The following is a 23216-nucleotide window of genomic DNA, read 5'->3' as shown; positions in this document are numbered from 1 at the left end:
GAGTGCTCTCCATATAATGTCATTCACGTTGGAATGTCTCAATATCTCCCAGAGCTACTTATGGAAGAGAGACCGTTTAAACTATTCTGTTTGCCTGGTGTGCTATGTTTAAAGGAGTTGATTGATTGACAGATGTCTACCTCTAGGCAAAATGCAACCTCAATATGAAAACCTTCGTTTGAAGGGTGTAGTAATAGGATGTGTGATGGTAACGCCTGTAGTCAAACATCTGAAATTGTAAATGAGGAGACGAGAAGTCTGGACTTGTCCTCTTGACTGTTTCTTGTAATAACATTAGTTAGTGTATTTTGTTGATCGGGTTGTCCCCAATTGATCGTGTACTTATGTCTGTTATTTCAGGAGGACTTAAACCAGCTAGGTTAGACTAGCGAGACATGCAGTCTTGTACATCAGACTGTATGTGAGGTTCATCTTCTCGATTGAAGAGTATCTCAATAGTATGCAGGGAACCATAGAACGACGCTAAATATATAGGATACGCAAAATCGATAACCCGACGAATACCAAGACCTCCGAGTCTATTGAATACCCTTACTCCCAACTGATGAGGATAAAGGAAAGTAACGATAGATTCTTTAATTCGGGAACAAATGTTGATGAAATTACTCTGTGAGTGTTGTCCACTACAATTGTTTGAATTCCATCACTCTTCCTGTTACTTGCAAAAAGTGATGCTCCAAAGAAAGTTGGTCTTATTTCGTGAGGTACTTTACTCGAAAGGATTAAATGAAGTAATTCTATAAGCACCATGGTTAATCTTTCCTTTGAATGAGTGATAAGTGATGTAAGATTGAAAGGATTTTATATTATACGATACTTAAGAAGTTGATACTCTTGGCATATTAACCTGATCATTACGACGATCTGATAAAGCGAAGATGTCTGAACATGAAGGGTGTTTCTCTTTAAGTACCTATAAAACATAGACATTAGGTGTTGCAATATCTTCAGAAATTAATAATCTAACTGCACTTCCTATGTCCCCTTCGTTGAGTTTAGTTTCGACTCTCTTGGTGTTAAAGAATGTTGGAGCAGAACGTTGAGTGTTTTGCTTCGAATTTTTCTGTATCGCGATTGGGTAACGTATCTTGGTTAGGATAAAATTGTGTTGCAGTTTAGTGGAATATTCACTCATCTACAGGACGCAACATCTTACGTTTGATTATAAGAATTCCAACACTTTTTGAACATCTCCTAGTTTCGACTTAGCTGTCAAATCACGTAGACTTGACCCGCTGCGGCGCGTACACCCTGAGATTTGAGACACTACCGCCATTAGTGCGTAAAGGTTCAGTATTTTGTGGCTACCAGGAAAAGTAAAACATAATTTATTATAAAATAATATAAAAAATAAAAATTCTTGTGTCGACATTTGTATATATTTATTAATAATAGCTCTTCAAACGTTTATATCATTACTTCTTTATAATGCTATTCCCGCTGTTAATTTGGAAATTTGGATATGATTTATAAAAAAAGTAATATCCTGTAGCACTATGTCTTTGACATTTATTACCAATAATACCATAATAATACCAATTAGTTTAGTTTGAGTTGTCTTTGTGTGTTGCACTGAACACTTTTAGACCAACGTTGTTTGCAAGCATGGCAACGTAGTTGGTTGCGGATGGTTTTCACCTGTCTGAAATTGTACTAATATTATCAGATATGTAGTTACTGCTCCAGCAATCTGTAAATAAAGGAATAAATAGGTAAGAAGTAGCATACTCCCAGTATGTATGTAATGTTTCTATATATAAATATAAATACAATCGAACTATATTTCAGAGAACATTTGATTGTACAATCTCCCTCAAAATACCTGACCACCCATAACTCTTTTAAAAGTCAGGTTGTTCCTACCATAAGCAAGGAAGTTTTATTATTATCTCGTACTACAGTCTAAAAAAATGTTCTCAGTTAAACAGAAACATATATACCTTTGTTTTATTTAACTTGATCAGTGGATAAGAATACATAGTTCTTCAATGAGAGATAGGTGGTTGCAGCTTATCATCATGCACCATACACAATTTGATTATTGTGTATAAATTGTGAGCATTTGCACTCCAACTACAACGAACTCAATACGACACAATAGACACTGATAATCTAATCGAAAAACGCATGACTTTTATTATGTTATATTATATTCTTTATTATTTCTTTTTATGGAAGTAGTAATTAGATTGATTTTGCCAAGCAGTGTTGTCTATTGAGGAGAGCTGTCCTCTTGAATGAAAATTTAAGACTTGAATATACTGTACAGATTTTTTTAGTTTAACATTTTACGATTACACGCCGATATTAAAGGATGTTATTATGTGGTAGGTGGTAATCATGTAATGACGAAAGTCAGCAATAATCAATAGCCTTTAAAATATTTGTGTAACTATCTTGTACTACTCCATTAACTTACGTCAACACTTGTTTCTACATATAGCTATAAACGCAGAAAAAATTTTTCCTTAAAAATAAGATATTGACATAACCACATTTTAATAACATAAATTATTATTTTTTGAAAAGATATAATTTTCTCCTCAATTACACAATCTATAAGATTACACAGGTAAGTAAATATAACTTAGTTTATTGCTTTAAAATAGGAAAATTGATACTTATTAATTTCCAGCAATTTTTACTATGGTTAGCATTGGTATTGATATGCTGTAAATATATATATTTAAGTATTAAATGGAAGCTGCAACTTGCTTATTCATGTAATACTACAAATTTAAAAGTCGTAATTTTTCCTTGACGCATTGATGAAGAGAAATGTAGGAAAGATAAGGTTCATTTATTCCTAAGGTTCATTTATCACATAAATTCAGGCAATGCTACCCTGAATCGGTTATTAGATCATTCAATGAAATGAGATGTCTTCGCAGACGACAATTTCCAGTGATTGTCGAGAAAAGTGGAGTTCACTGTAGCCATAGTCACTTTCGAAAATAAGCATTTGTGTTTGTGTACCGAAAAACTATAAAGGTAACCAAAAAAGTTCTATCGCTTTTGTGGAGGTCTGTGTCCCATTGGCCCTCACACCGTGAGTTGAATGCGAATGGACATAAGGTAAAAGTCAGTTGTTGCTGTGGGCATATCCAACATACTTCCTGCTGTGGCAATTTAGTTACACCGTTAACTTGCGTAAGGACAGAGTGAACATGCGACCTCCACAGAGCGTCATAAGGGCTTGTATGCTGTACGAGTTCAAACTGAGGTCAAACGCCGCTACAACGGGTCAGAAGATACGCCAAGCCTTTGGTGAGGGTGCCGTGACTACGAGGACGTGTAACCGTAGTTTAACAAGTAAGGGACTATGACGAAACACTGGAAGACACACCATGTGCCGGAAGATTAACAGATGTACAAAATGAAGAGTTCCAGGCAGCACTTGAGGCGGACATGTGAGGAACTGGGACTACAATTCAGTGTGAGTGGAGAAACCATTCGGCAGCACCTCTATGAACTTAGAAAGCACTGCAAGTTGAGTCGATGGGTCCCATATGATTTGTCTCCTGGCCAGAAGGCAACGCGAGCAGACACCTGTGTTTCTTTACTGTCTTGTCTGGGGAAGGAGCCATTTCAGAACAAGGTGTTGACATGTGATTAGAAATGGGTCCTGTACGAAGCTCCATGGCGGCGTCATCATTGGTTAGCATCGCATGAAACGGTTCCAAAACAGACGAAACCAGAACTGCACCAGAAGAAGGTTCTCCTGTGTGTTTGGTGGACTGCTCGCGGCATCGTGCATCGGGAACTGCTACAAGCTGGCCAGAGTATCAATGTAACTGTGTAGTGTCAGAAACAGAGCCATGTTCAAGAAAAACTCAAAACTCTGGAGCCAGCAACTCTGAATCGCAAAGAGATCCTCCTGTTACAGGACAACACTAAACCCTACGCGCCTAGGATGACACGAGACACCATTCTACGCCTTGGATGGGAAACACTATTGTATCGACCATACCCCCGGATTATTGCACCGTCCGATTACCATCTGTTCCATTCCTTGGAAAATAACCTTAGAAGACGCCAGTACAAATCCCTAGTAGAGTTGCAAAATGCACTTGTTACCTTTTTCGTTTCACGGGCCATCAAGTTCTACCGCGATTGTAATCCATGCCTTTCAGAAGGTCTTCGATGCTGATGGGGACTATTGTTGATCTTGGAGGTACGTCGTAAGTGAGATATCGATGTTCGAAGGTGGTGGGTGAAAAAGCGACAGAACTTTGTTGGTTACCTTTGTACATTGGTGTGGCTTGGGGGCAAAGTAGACTACTGGCTACTTGGAATTCTAGTTTAGTATTTCGCTTATTGAAACTGCAGTTGGTTCACAATAATTCCCTATGATCTTGACTGCAGATCATGTTTTGTCTGCCGAAGTAACTTACTTGTTTCTTGATAATTACTCGGGAGGTCGTTAATCTTTCAAATTATAATTATTCCTTAGAATGAAATCAATTGACTCTGGTGTTCTCTGTAACATGTTTAATTGATCAATGCTTCATGATGAGTGATTCTGTTTTATTAGCTAATAGATGGATATTGTTTACTTAACCGCTATGTTGGGTTATTTAAGCTCTATAAGTGTCCACCAGCAAAATGGAATAACTCCATTTTCTTGGTTACAAGCTCTATTGCCTAACAAAGACAAAACATGTTTACTTAAAGTACTAATATATATTTGATTTTAGTGTCCATTTCAGCCGTGGATTTCAAACCACAGGATCTCCTGAGTTACCACAAACCGAACCTGAGTTTCCCATGCCGAAAGCGCGTACCCTAACCGCTTAACCCAAGAGAGCACGCACATATGAAATGCTACTGCTGAATCTGCTTTGACATATCGAAAATCTAATTGACAACACATTAGCTAAAAATGCATTAGAGTTATTTAGTTTATGATAATGGAGACTATTATGAGCATTCACTATTTTCAAAGCATTGCGAGTGACAAACGTAAATACGAAAGTATTAATGCAATTATAAATGTAGAAACTGTTTTGGTGAAATGTAATGATAAATTTGCTTTGACTGACTTTGATTGACTTTGTCGATGTTCATAATATTTAGTTAGCTTGATGTACGCTGAAGAAGGAATAGAGTCATAGAGGCTCCTATAAAGCTAAAAATCTGTCCTCCAAACTTACATTTTCTTTCGAATTATAACATAATATAAAGATCATTATTAACACATGTACAAATACAATAGCCTCAAGACAAATGGATGAATTAAAAAAAACTCTTCTCTTTGTCAAAGACAACTGTTTAACTTCCTCCTTAGGAATAAAACGTGACGATAATCAAATTGTCGTATAAAAAGCTATTGTTCGTTGTATCTTTTCAATCAGTACTCAATATATATCATTAGCTTTCGGCTACCTGGGGATTCTCTCATTTGTTTGCCCTACGACCTCGCACCTTATATTTCACTTTTTTTCTTCCATTCGTCGCACATTAAGAATATGTTTATGGCTTAATTCTTTGTGTAAACTTCGAACTCATTTCTCCCTTTAGAAAATACACTTGAATCACACCGAAATGGTAGAAACCGTTGTTGGTTGGCTAACTGTGTTAAGAAAATTATTCGAAATTACAAAAAGTATACACTGCCTCTTCCTTTCTCTTCTTAGAAACGGCATTTCCGGAAATTGTGTGGTAGAATTTTCGGAAACGTTATGCCCAATTATTTTGAATATGAAGTTTATATACCAAGTAAAACGTCTCTAATCTTGAGGGATTTCGAGATATGGCAAGAGAAACATTTTAAAAAACGCTGAGACAAATATCTAAGTACACTGGTCGTCATAAATTAAGCAACAAAGACAAAATATGCAATAAAAGGGAAATGAAGGAGAGAGGCGTGGATGAAATGCAGAGAAAGTGGATGTCATAGTACAACGAGCATCGACAAATGATCGGGGAAAGATTGCGTGGAAGAACTCGCTATTATGATGCCCTCGCACGACTTCGTAAAGTACTAAATATGGGATAGGACTACACCAGCTCACGGAATTTTTGGCTGAGAGTGTGTGTAGAGTTCAGAGGCAAGTCTAGTGGAGTGAAACAGACGAATATGACAACGAGGCATCATTTCCTGGATGAATTGCGCTGGCCTACCATCTGTAGATTGGAAGCAGGGCAGCATCAGGCTGACGTTGTCGGTGGCTCAATGTGGTTGAAGCAGTCGTCAGCAGATAATGGAGCAATTTCCAGAGAACGCAAAATGCTTCGAGAAGTTATAGTGACGGTCGACCGCTGTGACATCGGCCAAGGATGATCGATATATGTATCTGTTTAACAAGTCGAAGATACAGGTCTGCAACAGTAACAGTCAAGTGCGTGTAAAGGCTGTTGTTGCCATTAGACACACTCTATCAACGAGTACAATACGCAAGCGACTTCGCAAAGGTATGTTGTACCAGATGACCAGTGACGTGTGTATCCCTTACCCGGTCTTACAAGAGGCAGTGATTAAATTGGACAAGAGTGCATGCGAATTGGACCCAGGAGCAGTGGTAGTCAGTTCTCTTTACTGATGAGTCTAGATTTTCTCTGGACAGTGACTCTCGACGCATATTGGTGTGGCGAAAAACAAGAACCCGTTACCATCCATCCAATATTCTTGAAAGGGATAGATATGGTGGTGCAGGTCTCCTTGTGTGGGGTAGCATCTCGCTTGAAGGTCGTATTGATCTATATATTCTCACGTGGGGCACAACGACAGCTTTGTGCTATAGAGATGATGTTCTAGATCGTCACATTGTACCCTTCGCAGGGATTCATACTACAGGAAGATAATGCTCGTCCTCATAGAGCATAACTAATTGATCAGAACTTGGAGCAACACCATATTCAACGAATGGAGTACAAACACTTATTACCAGCATGAAAATACGTTGTGGATCCTGTATTGTTATGTCCGGTGCCATATCTTTTGTTAGTGTCAGCAAACCATACTTTTGCCGCTTCAGTGTTTCCCAGTTTTAGTGCAACCTACGTCCAGCATCACATTTCGCCACGAGGGTACTTTCGTTTCGTAGTACGTGTATTCTTTGCTGTATGGCGTGAAATAGATGCTTTCAAAAAGAACTTGTTCACCAGCATGCGTTTATTTTCTTTATAGACTTGAGTATCCATTTGTTGCTTAATTTATGGCGGCCAATGTACTTTAAATTGCAAGTCCAAATACTAATTTTCAGGTTTCTAACCTTACGATACTCTGAAATATTGTCTTCTTACAACAATTGAAATTATATTCCCTCGTTTTGTCATCTTCTCTAGGAGAGATATCAGAAAATGCAGGAACATGGCTTTTATTATTTTATATGAAATGTGTAAATACCAAATTTCATGTCCCTAACATTAAGGTATTTCAAGATGTAACCATATTATTTTAACAACTGCAACCCTCACCCCTTTTCTTCCCTTCCAGGGAAAATATAAGGGGAAAACTGTGGTAAACATGTTTAATTATTTTAAAAGGTAAGTCTAAATACCAAGTTTCAATATCTCTAACCTTAAAGAATTTCGAGATATGGTCATCTTATAAGTATTATTGACACATCCTTTTCCTTTAACACTTTTTTCGTCCCTCCTAGGGGAACATCAAAAATTGGTAAAACACGTGTCTAATTATTTTAAATGAGAAGCACACATAGAAAATTTCTACCCTTCAGAGATTTGGAGATTTGGACATCTTACTATAATAAATGTCACATCCATTTATTCCGTTTTCGTCGAACTTACGACACTCCTTCCTTGGTATCTTACGTCACAAATCTCGACACTATCCAAATTTCAAGTTTCTAGCGTAAGCGGTTTACACTGGAAGTTAGTCAGTAAGGCTTTCTTTTTTATAGAGAGATAATTGAAGTTCTACTGATATACGAGAACTGAAGTTTTTTGAATACTATTCCTTTCTTGATCTTTATCACGTGAATCTGTACAATCTAAAAATCAGGTTTGTCATTAACTGTTCTGCCCGTCAGTGCTTCAGTTTACTTTTAGCATCGATTTAAAATAGTAGATACCACTTCTTACATTACGTGGATTCCGATAATTTTATTTGTTTTTAATCTGAAAGTTGTTAAGATTTTTTTTAAAGTTGTGATTATACGTTTTCTGGTATCTCGTATCGTCATTACGTAAAGATACTAAAGATAAACTTTTAACTAGAGAACAGTTATTTAATCTAATTTAGGTAGAGTTATTCACATTGTCCAATTCATGGATATTCTACTCTATGCAACTATTTTCGAATCTGCACTTTAGTTAATTTCTATTCATTATCGGCGCTGTCATGATGTATAGAATAAACGAAAACCTTTCTTGATGGTATTCAGTTTGTACAATGTGCAATAATTATTCTAGGTAAGATTTTATTCACTGAAATGCTTTCCTAAGTTTCTAAGCATGTGACTTTAAACCAGGAAGTGCTTCGTGCTAGGCAGAATGCTGTAATTTACGTATCAAACCACGTACAATGCTAAAACAGCATTATTTACACATTAAAATAATTTAATAGTGACGATGTACTGAGTGGTAAAATATGTAGACTACATCGTGCCATAAAAAAATTAATATCCAAAGTTAAGACTTGAAAATTTAAATTAAGTCAAATATTATTTATTAGAATGTCACCATACGTCAGACCTTTGATTTGGAAAAGACTAAAAACTTTAAACAAAAAAAAATTAAAATATAGTCAAAAGAATATAGCTTTATAGTTCGGGAAATCGTTTCAGTAACATTTTCATATCCTTGAGTCCCTTTCCTGCTATAATTATCAAATTCTTAGAACCGACGTTTTTATATGTGAAGGTTACAGAACAAAAGCAAGGATACCAACCAATATTTCAAAGAAAAATTCGCAACGTAAAATTTTGTAATGCATTTGAAGGCCTGGATAGGTATAAATCAGCTTTTATTCCTCAGATAAAACACATCTTGTCTTTCAGCATTAAATATTGCTCTCGAGTGTCCTTGAATACCTTATTTATAATCATGTAATGTATATACGTAATTTGAATTAATATTAGTTATTGAAATATAAATGAAATCGTTCATGAGTAAAATACGTACCGTGTACAGGAGTGTAAAGTCAAGAGGAAAAAGCCCACAAACTGAGAATTCAATTTTCCTATGTAACAGCTGCATTGAAAATAGGTGAATCTAGAAAGCAAAGAGTAATAATTTATAAAAAGAGGAGTAACGGACATGAAACGCAGAGTAATGATAAATGAAGGATAATTCATAACGATGCCATAAATTTAATACTAGTTTTTAGCAATGAAATTCAAATGAAATACAATAATGATCAAGTTTTAAAAATAAGTTGCAACAGGAAGTTTTAGCTCAATCAAGGAAACGACAACATTGATCCCTTGTCCCCTTTGCTCATGTTTGGTCTGACATTGCTATACATGGCACATGCATACTGTATTGTTGCTATTTAAAACTTCCAACTTTCTCACCTTTTACGCAGAGATAACCGTAGAATCCAATTAGTGATTCTGGAATCGCTCAATGATATTTTAGTACGTTCTAACCTTGAACCACATAGTTTCTTTTCGCCAACTTAAATCATATGAAATATAGTAAACAAAATATTCAGGTACACAATTAATGCGAAGACAAAGTCCATTCAATTCTCTTTCATCGGTGAAAGCTCTTATAATTTCAAGAAATTCTGTCTAGATATATTATTGGTGTTTAACGAAAATATATTGCTCATTAATGAATATATATATATATATGTGATGAAATCCTCACACCTAAACAATAAAAAATAGTCCATATGAACATAGGGCAAAAAAAGCTTTGTTTCAAGGTTACGGGATCCCGAAATCGAGAAAATTGTAACTTTGAGGCTGCCTAGCTCGAAAACTATGAGAGATATCAAAGGCGGTTAAACAAATATTAGAGGAACTAGTACAATGGCTATCTAAATACCTATGTTTCAGAGTTGGGTTGTACACACGCATATGATTTTAGAGACAGGTTAGAAAAAGCAGAACATATACCGCAGCTCCCTCTGTAAAATTCGTTGCGCCGATATGTCCCAACTCTGAAACATGGTTATTTAGTTGGATAGATACTAGTTCCTCTAACATTTCTTTAACCGCATTTGATATATCTCATAGTTTTCAAGCTGGGCAGCCTCAAAGTTTCCATTTTCTCGATGTGATGTCGGTATCTCGTAACTTTAAAACAATGCGTTTTTCTCTCTTTGTTGATATGGACTTTTTTTCTTATTTAAGTGTGAGGATTTCACCACTGGATTTTTGCTACATAATAAATGAACAACCTGTATATATATAAGTAGCAATCCATAGATCTCATTGTACAGTGTAAAAGCTCATACTTAGGTTTTGAGAGCATGAAGAAAAATTAATTTATTTGTAAATCAAGGAGTCGCTGTAAGAGAACATCACTTACATCGAGGTAAAACTTACACTAAATATATACTCATATTAACTTCTTTATTATGTCACAAGTAAGACGACAGTACGTACTGAGGTTAATAAGATAGCAGGGCCGGATCGAGGGGGGTCGAGCCGTGCCATAGCCCAGGGCGGCAAGTCTAATGGGCGGCAAAAGTTGAAAAGAAAAAGTATATTATCAAAATATAATGCTTCGTAATAGGCTCACATGGAGAAATAAAATTGTGTTCACCTGAGAATGTAATTGAACTTACTTCACTCACATTCGAGATAATATTCACTTAGGGAATTCGGAACATTCTCCTTCATTTTCAATTACCAAACTACTAGCCACAGGTATCTCGTTCAATATTTCCCTTGTAGTAGCGTAGATAAGATTTTCAGCTACGGTGGATAGGACTATCAAGATTTCATTTATATTTTTTTTCTATTCAGCAATGTTCCAATTCTCCACTTCAAGTATTCAAAAGGTACACTCCCACTTGAGGCAGGCCGTTCTGGACTACAGCTTCTAGAGATATTTAGGTTCTAGCAGCGAGTTGTTAACCAATTTACTGAGCAAATGACAATAATCGTTCATTTTGAACAAATTACATACATTAATGGAGAATGCCTTGTAAAAATTGTGAACACTTTTTTGGTTTCGTATTCGGTAACTGACATCACTAGTCTAGGACTCAGAAGTAATAATTAAACAGCTAAAGGAAATGAACATTCCTATCGAAGACATGAGGGGCCAATGATACAACAGTGGTTCCAATATGAAATGCAAACATTCAGGTATTCAGAAGATAATTTAAGAAATAAATTTCCGAGCCTTCTATGCTCGTTGCGGCAGTCGTTCACTAAATACTGTCTCAACGACGCAGCCAGAGCATCTCAGTACACCGTTTCATTTCTTGTATAGTTAAAAAAGTTTATGACTACTTAGGAAAATATTAGCAGTCTCACTTTAAAACCATTAAGCACCATAAGGTGGGAGAGCCTAATTGATGCTCTGACTCCACTTAGATATCAAATAGGGGAGGTTTCTGATGCCTTACTTCAAATAAGTAACGACAATAGAACAGATAGAATGGTCACCAACGATGCAGTGTATAGCAAACCAGCTGCGTGGCTACTTTCCTTTGCTCACTCGTCTTTTTACTCCACATAAACATAGTAAGCAAGCTTCCAAAGCATTGATTCTCATGTGTTGGGTGCAGTCGGGTTTCTTGAAAAAGTATTTTAGTACTTTGAGAGGAGAAGAGATGATGCAAAGTTTCAATCTTACTTAGTTGATGCGATGGAGTTGACATCAGCATTAGATATGGATGATCCACGAATAGGTAACACAATGCAAGCTCGAAGTCGAAAGAAGAGACAGTTTCAGTACGAGGCAGAGGATGAAGCTATTGAAGATCCACAAACAAGATACAAAATCAATTTTTATTACAAAGTTCCAGACGTAATTTTGTTAGCTTTAAGAGAAAGGTTTGAGTAACTTAAACATAACAGCGAGTATTTCGATTTTCTTTACGATGTAAGTAATCTTAAAGATATGCCACCTGAACTTTTGTCTGAAAAGTGTACTAAACTTGCCAGCATTTTAACACATGAATAATCTAAAGATATTAACCCCCGTGATTTGAAAGACGAACTGAAAGAATACTTATCCGCTATAATTAAGCCTAAATATTCACCAAAAGAGAATTTAAAATTAATTAAAGAACATGACTTTGCTCCCAATGCCAGTGTTGCACTTAGGATTTTGTTAACCTTACCGGTAACAGTGGCAAGTGTAGAAAGAAGTTTTTTGAAACTTAAGCTTATTAAAAACTACACGTTCTTTCATGTCTGAAACACGCTTGAGTAGTCTAGCGATGATATCAACAGTACATGAATTGGCTGCAACATTGGACTACGCGAATGTGAAAAGGAATTTACTCATAACAAACAAGAAAAGTTTCTTTCAATTAAGGTGTGTTAAATTTATGTCTGTCTATTGTGTTATAGTTCATTATAAGGTTTAGGCTAATCACTTAGTTTTGCCTTAATATCTGATTTACTATATTATCTTCATGCAGCATACTCTATTGGAAACACCTTTTGGTATAAAATAAACTTAAGAATTTAAATTCTTAGTCGTGACTGAGGCATACTTCTTTTATTTTATTTTCTGTATGCGCTGCTGTACATGACAGATATACAGCGAAATCGAGCATACTGAATATTGTGTCATGTATGGAGTTGTTTAAATATTATGTAAGCATTCGAGAGAAATAGTTCATTTTTTTAACTTTTCTAGTTCGAACAGGTTTTTAAATGGAGCATATTACTTTTTCGTGATACTTGAACGTCTTCTGTCCAAATAAAGTTTGTTGATTAAAGGGGCGGCATGTGAAAGTACCGCCCAGGGCGGCATAACTGCTAGCGCCGGCCCTGTAAGATAGAAATATCCTAAAATTATTACTAAGTCCTAATTTTAATTTCTGTTTAACTAAAATATTGACCAAGGAAAATAAATATATTTGTCAGTCGATTGGAACAAGTTAAACAAAGTAAGTGCTTGTGAGTAAACTCTCATGTGTAGTTCTCGAGAAAATTTTTAAAAAAATAATTATTGATAAGTTAAAAAAAAAGTAGGTCATTCTTTGCCCCAAAATGTGATAGGTTTCATTTTGATAGATGAAATTGTGATTCATTTATTTATTTGCTGTATCTGTAGTAAAAAAAAAAAAAAAAAAAAAAAAAAGCAATGTTAACTAGCAGATTGTATCAATTATACAGCGTCTCACGTACTTCTTTACCCAATACAATTTGTAAATGTAATTTTTGAAACAAAATTTAAAAGTATTCTTGGATTGCTTAAAATACAGCAGATTACAATATTATATTCTGTTGTTAAATAACAGAACACTGTTTATAAACATTTTTGTAATAAAACCTATTAAAAATAATTCTTATGTAAAATTATGTTTTGGCAACACAAAAGTATTCCAATCAGGAATTTTACCTCTTCCTTTGTTTCCGTATCAAGAGAGGTGTCTGCAAGCTTGTGCAATATCGCTCCTGTTTGCTTTGCCTATAGCGAAAGAGAAAATAAAATGCTATTTTAAAATATTTAAAAAATTCAAAACACATAATGAAACCGAAACACTGTAAAAATATGAAGAAATATTTAAGAAGGACCTCGAGTGAACAGAGTTTCGATTTAAGATCTTAAGTGCTTTCATTAAATACCTTGGGTCTAGTTTTTTCTTAAATATCCAATAGTCCAATGTAAATTACAGATAGGTAAATGGAGTTGTAGTGATGGGAGCTCCATTGAGCATACTAAATTTGTAATTCATTTAATAAATAATTGAAAACTTCACCTAAGGTAACCAATTTTAATATAAGAAACAAGTTGTTTACTCATTTGTGACACTACGGTAGACATCCAAACTAAGGGAATTCAATATTGAAATAGATCTATAGCTTCGGCTGCAGAGAGATGAAACCCGTTAAGCACTGAATTTCTATCACGTCTGGTTCTAGTGGAGAGATACAATAGAGGATAAATATTTTCTTAACACAATGAACCGATTCCAATTAACCGTTTGTCACTCTATCATGCCGTTTTTGTTCTACGGCCATCAACGTTGAATTGGAGCTACTAGTAAATTTTATCGCTGTGGTACAGTGTCGGGTGTATGGTGAAGGTGGTATCCTTCCTTGAAATATTTAATCAACTCAAAAGGGAAAAGAAAAAACACTTGTCGCTATCTATTACAGTTTTTGTTTTATGGTGTCAAAGTTCAAATCAAAAACGGTCAATTTCTATTGCATCCTTCTTTTTCTAAGAGGGGAAGATGGATTAGATGAAATCTATTTTTGGAAAGTTGAATCAATTGCTAAAACTCTGTTTTTCGATATTTCTTACCTTTTCCCTTCGTTTTTGCTCTATGGAAATTAATACTGAAACCGGAAATACTAATAAATCAACCTACATTCGGTTTTGTATAGTTCTCAAGTGGTTGTGGTATGTTTTCTTCAGAGATTGGATAGATTTTGATGAACCATTTGTCGCTATCTTTTAACGTTTGTGTTCTGTGGCGCTCAACATTGAAACCGGAAATTATTGATATCTACAACTTGCGATTTGTTTTCACGATTATGGGAGAAGATGGGATTAATTTTTGCATGCTGAATTAATATTAAAAGTTCTTTTTCATATCTTTTAGCTATAGTTTTTGCTTTGATATTTGTTGACATGCGAACGGAATGACATAGTCGTTCTATAAGGTTTAAAACACTGATGCATATCGTACACTAAAAATCTGATAAATTACTATTTATATGCTATAAAGCTTCCATCGGTACAGCTGAATTATTTACACTCAACTATTGTAACCCGAGACATTTAAGTAAAAATATTTTCATTTAAATTAAATCGAAACAAGTAAATCGTCTCTCCTAAGAGATGGCTATTTTTCCACCAGTCCTTTTTTTTCTGTAAGAGGCAGAGGATGTGTGATACTTTCGTTCAGATTTTGTTCAGGTTATACATATGTCTTAAAATGTTATATTTTTCCCTTCGTACATCGTGGTCTTTAACTATACAAATTTTAAAATTACATTTCGCATCGTCATTTCGTACGCTGTAAATTTTGGCTTATGATATACGGAAATCAGATCTATTAAAATAAATCTCGTGGAAACATACATCAATATCTGAATGCTTGATTGACTAGAGTTTAGCACCTATTTCAGCAGGGTGGGTATATAAGACATGAATCTATAGCTTAACATGTTATTAGAACCACTGCCACCAGGCATGTAGCCAGGATTTCGTGAAGGGTGGGAGTCCGTGACATGAAATACTGTGATCATCATACCAGGGGCTCGATCATTCTAAAATATTTTACTGGAAGATATATTGGTTCGTTTAGCCACGATTTTGTAACGGGGTTGGGGTGCGTGATATGAAATTCTGAAGGGTCAGGAGCTTGATCGATGTAAACTAATTAACTATCAACATATATTGGTTTGTTAGGACAATAGGGTATATTGGTAAGTATTCTAATAACAAACTATGAAGAGATCTCGAGTAATAAAAGAATAAAAAAGTATTGAAAAAGATTTTACAATATTTACATTCTTTTCTTTCTTTGTCAAATATAACAATTTTCCTTTCATTATGATCTCAAGTATTATGAAAAGTACATACTCAATAATGTTTTGTAAAATATTTTACAATATCTCCGTTCCTTTTTCTGTTGAATCAAATGCTAATAGAACTCCTTTCCCATATAAATATTTGTTTTTATTATTCCTTCAACTATTATCGGTTCCAAATGGCAGGTTTAAGGAGCAGTAGAAAATTGTTTTTGAAATAACATGTTTGAGTCTGCAAGGATGCGATAAAGAAAAATTATGATAAAAAATGTAACGCTGTTACTCAACGGTACTATGCTTTCGGAAGCTTGAAATCTCTCCGACTAGAAGATTTCTCAGTTACAGAAATCTGAGAATTCTGTAACTTTTCTAGAAATTTCTAATTAACTGACTCTTCCAGGATATCTCGCTCACCTCGCTACCATGTACTGCAAGTAATACAAGTCTCCTCATAAGAAAGAGTAACCAAAAGCTTCCTGTAGAGCTTTTTTTACTTTTAAAACTGATCCTTCTTTTTCTCATTTCATTTTGTTTCATCCTTCCTTAATTGTTTCATTTCTGGTCTCGTAGGGGGGGGGGGTCCGGACCCCCTTGTCTACGTACCTGCTACCACCTGAAATTACACTAGGATCTCTCGCGACAAAAGTGCGTACATTACTCATATATCCACGAGGGTCCTTTAGACACTAATATTAATTAAAATCGTTTTTTTTTTTCTGGAGCTTACTGAAATTCTTATATTTTCTGCTGTGATTTTCAATCAAAGTAAAATAATTTAAACTAAATTTAATGGTTGCTTTAAGTAAAAAATAAAGCAAATATTTTACCTCATTAACAATCCTCAAAGAACAAGTTCTTAATGTTAAAATCTCAGACACAAAGTAACAAAGAAATGACAACGTGTGTCTGCTGTTCTCATTAATAACTGTTCCATTCCATCATCAGACATTCCGAAGAAGGAAAAATAAAGAGAGTAAATTATTCCAATAAAAATGGTAGTAACAGACAGAGAATACTCAGCTGATGTATTGAAGTTACTGTCTCCACAATATTACATAACTCCTTATGCATCTTTCTCAAAGCAGACAATTCCAAACTTTCCGACTTTACTTCGATACACACACGGTTCGAGGAAATGTGAGAATTTGCATGTGCTGACTCATGTAATTCAGAATTAATTACAAGTTCAATTCCTTTGTCTATTGAAGAAAAATATTCAAGAAGTGCAAGACATATGTTACAAAACTGGAAAGAAATGCTTTGATAGTTCGCCAAAGTAGAAGAAAGATATTACATAAAGGAGAATAAAAATAATTCCAAAGACAAAACTGAACCATGACCATCGAATAACAAATTCCTCATGTTTCCTTTTAATTAATAAAGACATTACATTAGACAATTTCGAGCAATAATACGTTACTAATAAGGATAACTAAAAGCCTTGCACTAAAATTTGTCTCTTCATTTCTCGTTCGTCAATATTAGTATATATGTGATCTTCTACTGCTGAATTGAAACTATTTATATCCCAAGTTATGTAGGGAATATAAGAATGTCAAGTATGTGTCTTGATACAAAGCTGGGTGTGCCATTCCTACTCCCATGTGAAAACTGTAGAAATAATGTTATTTGTTCAATCGAAGTTTAATCTGGAAAGAATAAGTTTTAATCTTTTTAATCTTCAGGGCAAAAATGTTTAAATCTAGTACGAACCAGGGAAAAAGAAGCAAAATAAGAAAATGTAATAATTGATATTGATTTTGCTTGTCTTTTTTATGATATAAAAATAGATGGCTGATGTTCACTAATAACTCCGACAAGTAGTGTGTTTTGTTCTTTATAGTTGCATCTGTCGCTATAGTGATGAGTTTGTTATAATTTATTGCTAAAGATATAAGGATATACAACGAATGGAGATATAGAAGTATAGTGACTTATAGAATTTGTAGAAGCCACAAAGCTTCGAAAATACATAAGTTTAAGAGTTATTTTATTCCGTCTGGTATCACTTGGGCATTTATTGTGTGAATTACGTTTCATTTAGTTCAATAATTCTATTTTAACGAACTTACGGCAAATATACAGTATAACTGCAAATTAAGGTCATAAATCTTGGAATATTCTTATTACTTCTGATATCTATTGTATATTTTGTTAGTATTACGCACACATTTTCTTGATTATGTACAGTCATGTCCAAAATGATTGTCACATATGGATAAATATGTTGTTGCAGGAATATAATTTGATAACGATTTCACCAGGTATTTCTTATAATGTTAGTATGTGTATAATCGGTAAAGATATATATGTGGTAAATTTCATGTCAAAAGAGCAGTAAATAAGAACAATATAACGAAAAAATCTTTCTTGTCCATTAGGAACATTTTGATTTACTAATTCTAATTTTGTATTTATAATTCTTTTCCTATGAAATTTACCACAAATATACATTTCACGATTATACACATAGCATCAGTATTAAAAGTACCCTGCAAAATCATTATCAAATTATATTCTTACAACAAGACAGTTATAGATATGCGAGAATTATTTTGGACATGAGTGTACATCACAAATACGATTTTTATTTGATATGTTCTCGGAATGACCCAGAGGAAGGCGCATTAGTTCAATACAAGCAGTGATTATTATGAGCCATATTCCGATATAACTTATTTGCATCAGTGGCAGATACAGTAAAAAATAGCTTATCATATTGTAATTATAACGTTTTTACGGAGCATGTGTCTGCCTTAAAACTGACAAATTATATATTAAGCTCTACTTTAATAATCAATGAATACAGATATGATGGCAGCTGAAAAATAAATTAATATAAAACATTCTACAGCAGTTCACTCCACCATTTTGAACTGATACTAAGTACACTTCTGTGCTTAACCACCATCGTGAAAGCATTGAAAAACCAAAATCGAAAAGGCACATGGAAGATCCGATTAGAAAAATGAGATAAACTCGATATACGAAAGAACTGAGATGGTAGAAAATAAGAAAAAAATATTACATTAGTGAAAGTGTGTTGAAGGAAGATCTCTAGAGAACAAGTAGAGAAAAGTTGAGCAAATAACTGCCAAAAAAATAATTAATTACACGGGTTTAACCTCCATTATCAACACCAAGGTTATGTTTACAGAGGTAGCAGGCCATTATGTATAAAATGTTTTTCGATATATCATTAACATCTTTCATTATAATGTTTTATATCAAAATTTAAAAACCCCAAAATTATTCTAAATTATGAATATTTAACTTTTGTAAATTCATGTAAATAATTTAAGTGTGAATTGAATACAAAATATCAACTATTTGAATTGAATGAATGAAATCTGTTTTACTTTTTTTTAAAAAAAATTTAATACGGTTTATTGAGATAAACCCAAAACTAGATTTATTCTATCAGATGTACACGTGGAGCTTTCAGTCAAGGTAATATGAAAAGCACGCTGATTGTATTCCACAGTTTTATACAAAAGGAACCCTACATTTAGCTAAAAAATACTTCAGTTCTATACATGTCACATATTTATGAATACGCAAGTCAAGAAGATGCGGAACTTTCGAGGTTGGCTTCAATTATCACATGAACATAATATAAGTGCCTTTTCACATTAATATTTTCTGATAGTCTCAGATTCCTTGCTGAGTACCTCAAACGCAGCCTTTATACACGTTATAAGAACAACTAATAATTCAATTATCAGTTTCTTAATGTTTTGAATTCATTTTTGTCCTTATCTCTTGCAATACTCTGTGAGAAATCAGTCTGAGGTTTAAATGGATTGATAATTTACAATCAAGGGTTTAATTCTCAGTTGACAATGTAGTATGTAGTATTTTTCACAAACTAACATGATGGAGGCGTCGTAATGAATTTGTAGAATTATGGGTTTGATGCTGAGAGTAGAAAAGTTTCTTAATTAATAGTTAAATAAGATAATTCTTCGACGTCTTCCTTTCTTTTCTGCGTGTATTATTTTCCTGGTTACGAAATGCTTCATATACATTTAATGTTTCATTGCATAAGATTATAAAAAAGTATGCGGTTCTATTTCCTGGCATGTTTAACATTTATGGTTTATTAAAGTACTTTTCATGGTGGTTGATATATTATGTCAATAATTCGACAATATTAAAATCAAAATTTTAAAGATAAACAAAAATAAGAAGTAACATGCTCTTACGCAAACAAATATTTCACACTCGTATGGCACGCATCGTAATGCAATCATAACCTCAAACATCAAGTCAGAGCAAAGTCAGACAGTTGATGGCAAAGAAAGTTCTACCATAAGAAGAATCATTCAAATACAAGTATATAGCGAAACATATCTACCCCTTACCATAATATAAGAACAGGGAACAACATTAGAAAATTTCTGGTTGAATATGACGATATTGGCGGTGTCAGTTCTTGGAACGATAAGAATTAGAAGGACATGCTATCTCTAGCTTTTTGGAGAGTTTTTTTAAAATGTTTTATGATATTTCTGGATATAGAAGACCGATTAAAGAAACGCGTTCGATACCCGTTTAGTGTAAAAGGAAATTAAAAATACTAAAGCGACGGTAATACAACAGAAAAAAGAGAAACAAGCAATTCGAAATCTTGGAAACTGTAATTCCAAAGTTGAGAAACAAACACTGAATCTTCAGATTCCAATTCCATTGATGATACAAAGAGGAAGCATCATACACAGAGATAAACAGTTACAGCAACAAGTAGAAAATTCAACAGCAACCGGGAAATAAGGCTTATCACAACAAAAACAAGGAAATCAGAAGTAAGCACTTTAGAAACTCAAAATACAGTGAGAAGTATTATCGTAACAAGCAATATTATAATCACAGGAGTAAAGGGCCATTAGTGCTATCTTAAAACCTTTTATAACTAGAATTCAATCTTCAAAAATTGTAAATTTTATTCTCAAACAACCTTCCTTCAAAATCAACAAATGTCATACGTTCCAGTAAATCAGCCTCAACAATAACATTCTTATCCATTTTAGGGACACCAACTCCTGTATGTTCTTTCCGTACTCATTTTTCTTTAAATTCTGAGAGTAATTGTTAATTAACGCAATCTAAACCTGTAGTAGTTATGAATGTACGGAGTACGTTCAAAACATAAAAAGGCATAGTAGTAAAATCCTCTATTATAATTACCACCACTATATTCTATTGTTGGTATTAATCTAAAATAAAATAACGTAGTATTTGTAAACTAACGCTTTCTGACAAAAAAAACAATGTGGTTATTTTTCCAAGGTCAATCAGACAATCACAGCGAGAAAAGGGGAATTTACGTGATAATAACATGTCAAGCCACAACGAATTGATGTTAAGAACATTTCCCTACCTTTCTATGAGAAACTCAATATCTGTATTTCGTACCTGTATTCTTACTTGTAATGACTCCTACATAAATATAAGGAAATTTTTATATACTCCAGACTCAATGGATACAGTCATCGTAATTACATGGTTTCCATACTTCCAATGTACGAAATAACATCATACTGTTAAAATTGCACTCATACTACCGGCATAGTATGTAGCGTCTAAACCATGACAGGTGCTCAACTCTTTCTGTATCTATATCTCGCAATATTCTGTGAGATATCAGTCTAAGATTTAGATAGATTGATAACCTACAATCAAGGGTTCAATTCTTAGTTGACACTCTAGTATTTAACATTCTTTACAGAATAACAATCTATCTCAAATTCTTGAAGTTTTCTTCTAAGAATAGCACAATAGTTCATTGCAGACGACAGATACATTAATTTTGCTATACCAATAGTAGACGTCTGGGTCATAAAAAGTTGTAACTTTAAAAAGTGAGTAAGGGAATAATCATTACGAAATTTTAGTTTGAGGTGCTTAATGTGCGCACCTTTCATTAACAATTTTACGTAGTTCTCTCTCAAATAGTATTTAGTGGAAAATATCGAAAAAAGCACACATAATGAATGATTCCTTAGACTCCGATTATCTCTATATTGTAATGTATCATGTTCTTCTGTGTACAAACATTGTCATATGCTGTTGTGTAAACATCATCATGGATTTACATCGGAGTACTACACACCACGTGGATTACTACGAGTAGCAGACAACGGAGCACCGGCACTTCCTACAAGTCACATGTCGACAGGCAAGCAGCAGCGCCAACGCCGCTGTAGGACGTATATATATTGGGCAGCAGCAAGCGGACCGGTACCAGTTTTCTTTGTTTCTTCCTCTTGTTTACCTTAGGAGCAGTAGGAGTAACCTATCCCCAAAGCCTCTAGTCTGCTTCGGGACTCTTGCTTATTCCTTTCCTCCTGGCTTAGGGGCTGTGTGGGGATTCCAACCTCAGTTGCTTAGCTTTCTTCGGAGCTCTGAAAATATTACGAATTCACCCCTTGCTTCTTTACTTTGAAATTCCTCTTAGAAACAACACACTATAATTCACACAGCAGAAATTTGTAAACTCAGTGATAAAATACCTTTTTAAAATTTGTTTGGTAAAATAAACACTTTATCCTTAAAATTTACACCCGTTAAGAAAGTGACTGCTTTACTTAATAGCCGCGAAGTCTAAATGAAAATTTACTCATAAAAAACTCATGGAATTTACTCATGGAAGTTTGTAAAAAATTTTATTATTTTAAAGCAATACTGCTTAAATGTACTACTTTTGTAAAGATGAGATGAAAGTACCCCAATACACGGTTAATTTCAATTTCAAATATTTACATGTTTCATACACATTGGGGACGTTTTGAGAACTTTCCAGTGAAGCACATAATTGCAAGCAAATTAATCCGCTTATTACGACACTTTTAAATGCAAATAATACACAATGTTGGACGTTCTAAGAAAAAAAAAACACGAAGCGTCGGAATTAGATTCAATTCTTTTACGAAAGTTATAGAGGATAATTCTTACAAATCATATTACTAACAAAGGGAAATTTCCATGTTAAAAAAGAACATTTTTTAACTCATATCTCAAACTATCCTGGTCATTAATAAACGTTTAAAGAAAATATATCACCATATTGTGTCAAGATCAAATAACTTTCACTTACGTTGTACTACAAAATAATTTTCATATTATATTATATATATTTCCACATTCGAAATATGGTATTAATTTCACTCGCATTTTAACCTCATATTTTTTAAAGAATCGTAACATTATATAATGAGGTTCCTTTCCTAAAGTATCTATAAAGCATGCTAAGTTTTATTAAAACGGGTGAAAGTTTGAGAGATGGTATCTGTTTGATCCACGATAATTTTAGCAAAATTACCGTAGAAGACATAGATACCAGAGCAGGCATTCAAATTCTGATTGATACGACTGACTGGATAACAGGAACATGTATCTCTGGTCCTAACTTGAAACTATAAGAGATGTTTACTAAGCACATAGTGCATAAATAGTGTAAATCAAAAAGATGACTTACCTCCGTAATGGTATTTTGAGATCCTGTTATTGTAATGATCAACGGCATTCCGGACATAAGTACCCAACTAAGACAAAGAATTGTTGCATGGAGTGAGTTGTCAATATTACCATTGTGAGAATAGCCGTATA

The 23216-nt window shown here is 34.1% G+C and overlaps 1 protein-coding gene across 1 annotated transcript; it reads right to left on the bottom strand.

The window, feature by feature from the left end:
- Nucleotides 1-1392: 1392 nt before the first annotated feature.
- LOC145666103 (putative gustatory receptor 28b) lies at nt 1393-23216 on the bottom strand. Its single transcript, XM_081733195.1, has 4 exons — nt 23086-23216; nt 13465-13533; nt 9109-9198; nt 1393-1711 (listed from the first exon to the last, which is right to left on the bottom strand). Exons 1-4 carry the CDS (start codon nt 23140-23142, stop codon nt 1604-1606), a joined length of 324 nt encoding a protein of 107 aa, XP_081589321.1. The 5' UTR covers nt 23143-23216; the 3' UTR covers nt 1393-1603.

The sequence above is a fragment of the Thermobia domestica genome, chromosome 1 (genome assembly GCF_964235325.1).
Source record: "Thermobia domestica chromosome 1, izTheDome1.hap1.1, whole genome shotgun sequence".
NCBI classification, from domain to species: domain Eukaryota; kingdom Metazoa; phylum Arthropoda; class Insecta; order Zygentoma; family Lepismatidae; genus Thermobia; species Thermobia domestica.
The sequence above is the reverse complement of the archived record's forward strand: the minus strand, read 5'-3'. Positions and strand labels throughout refer to the sequence as shown.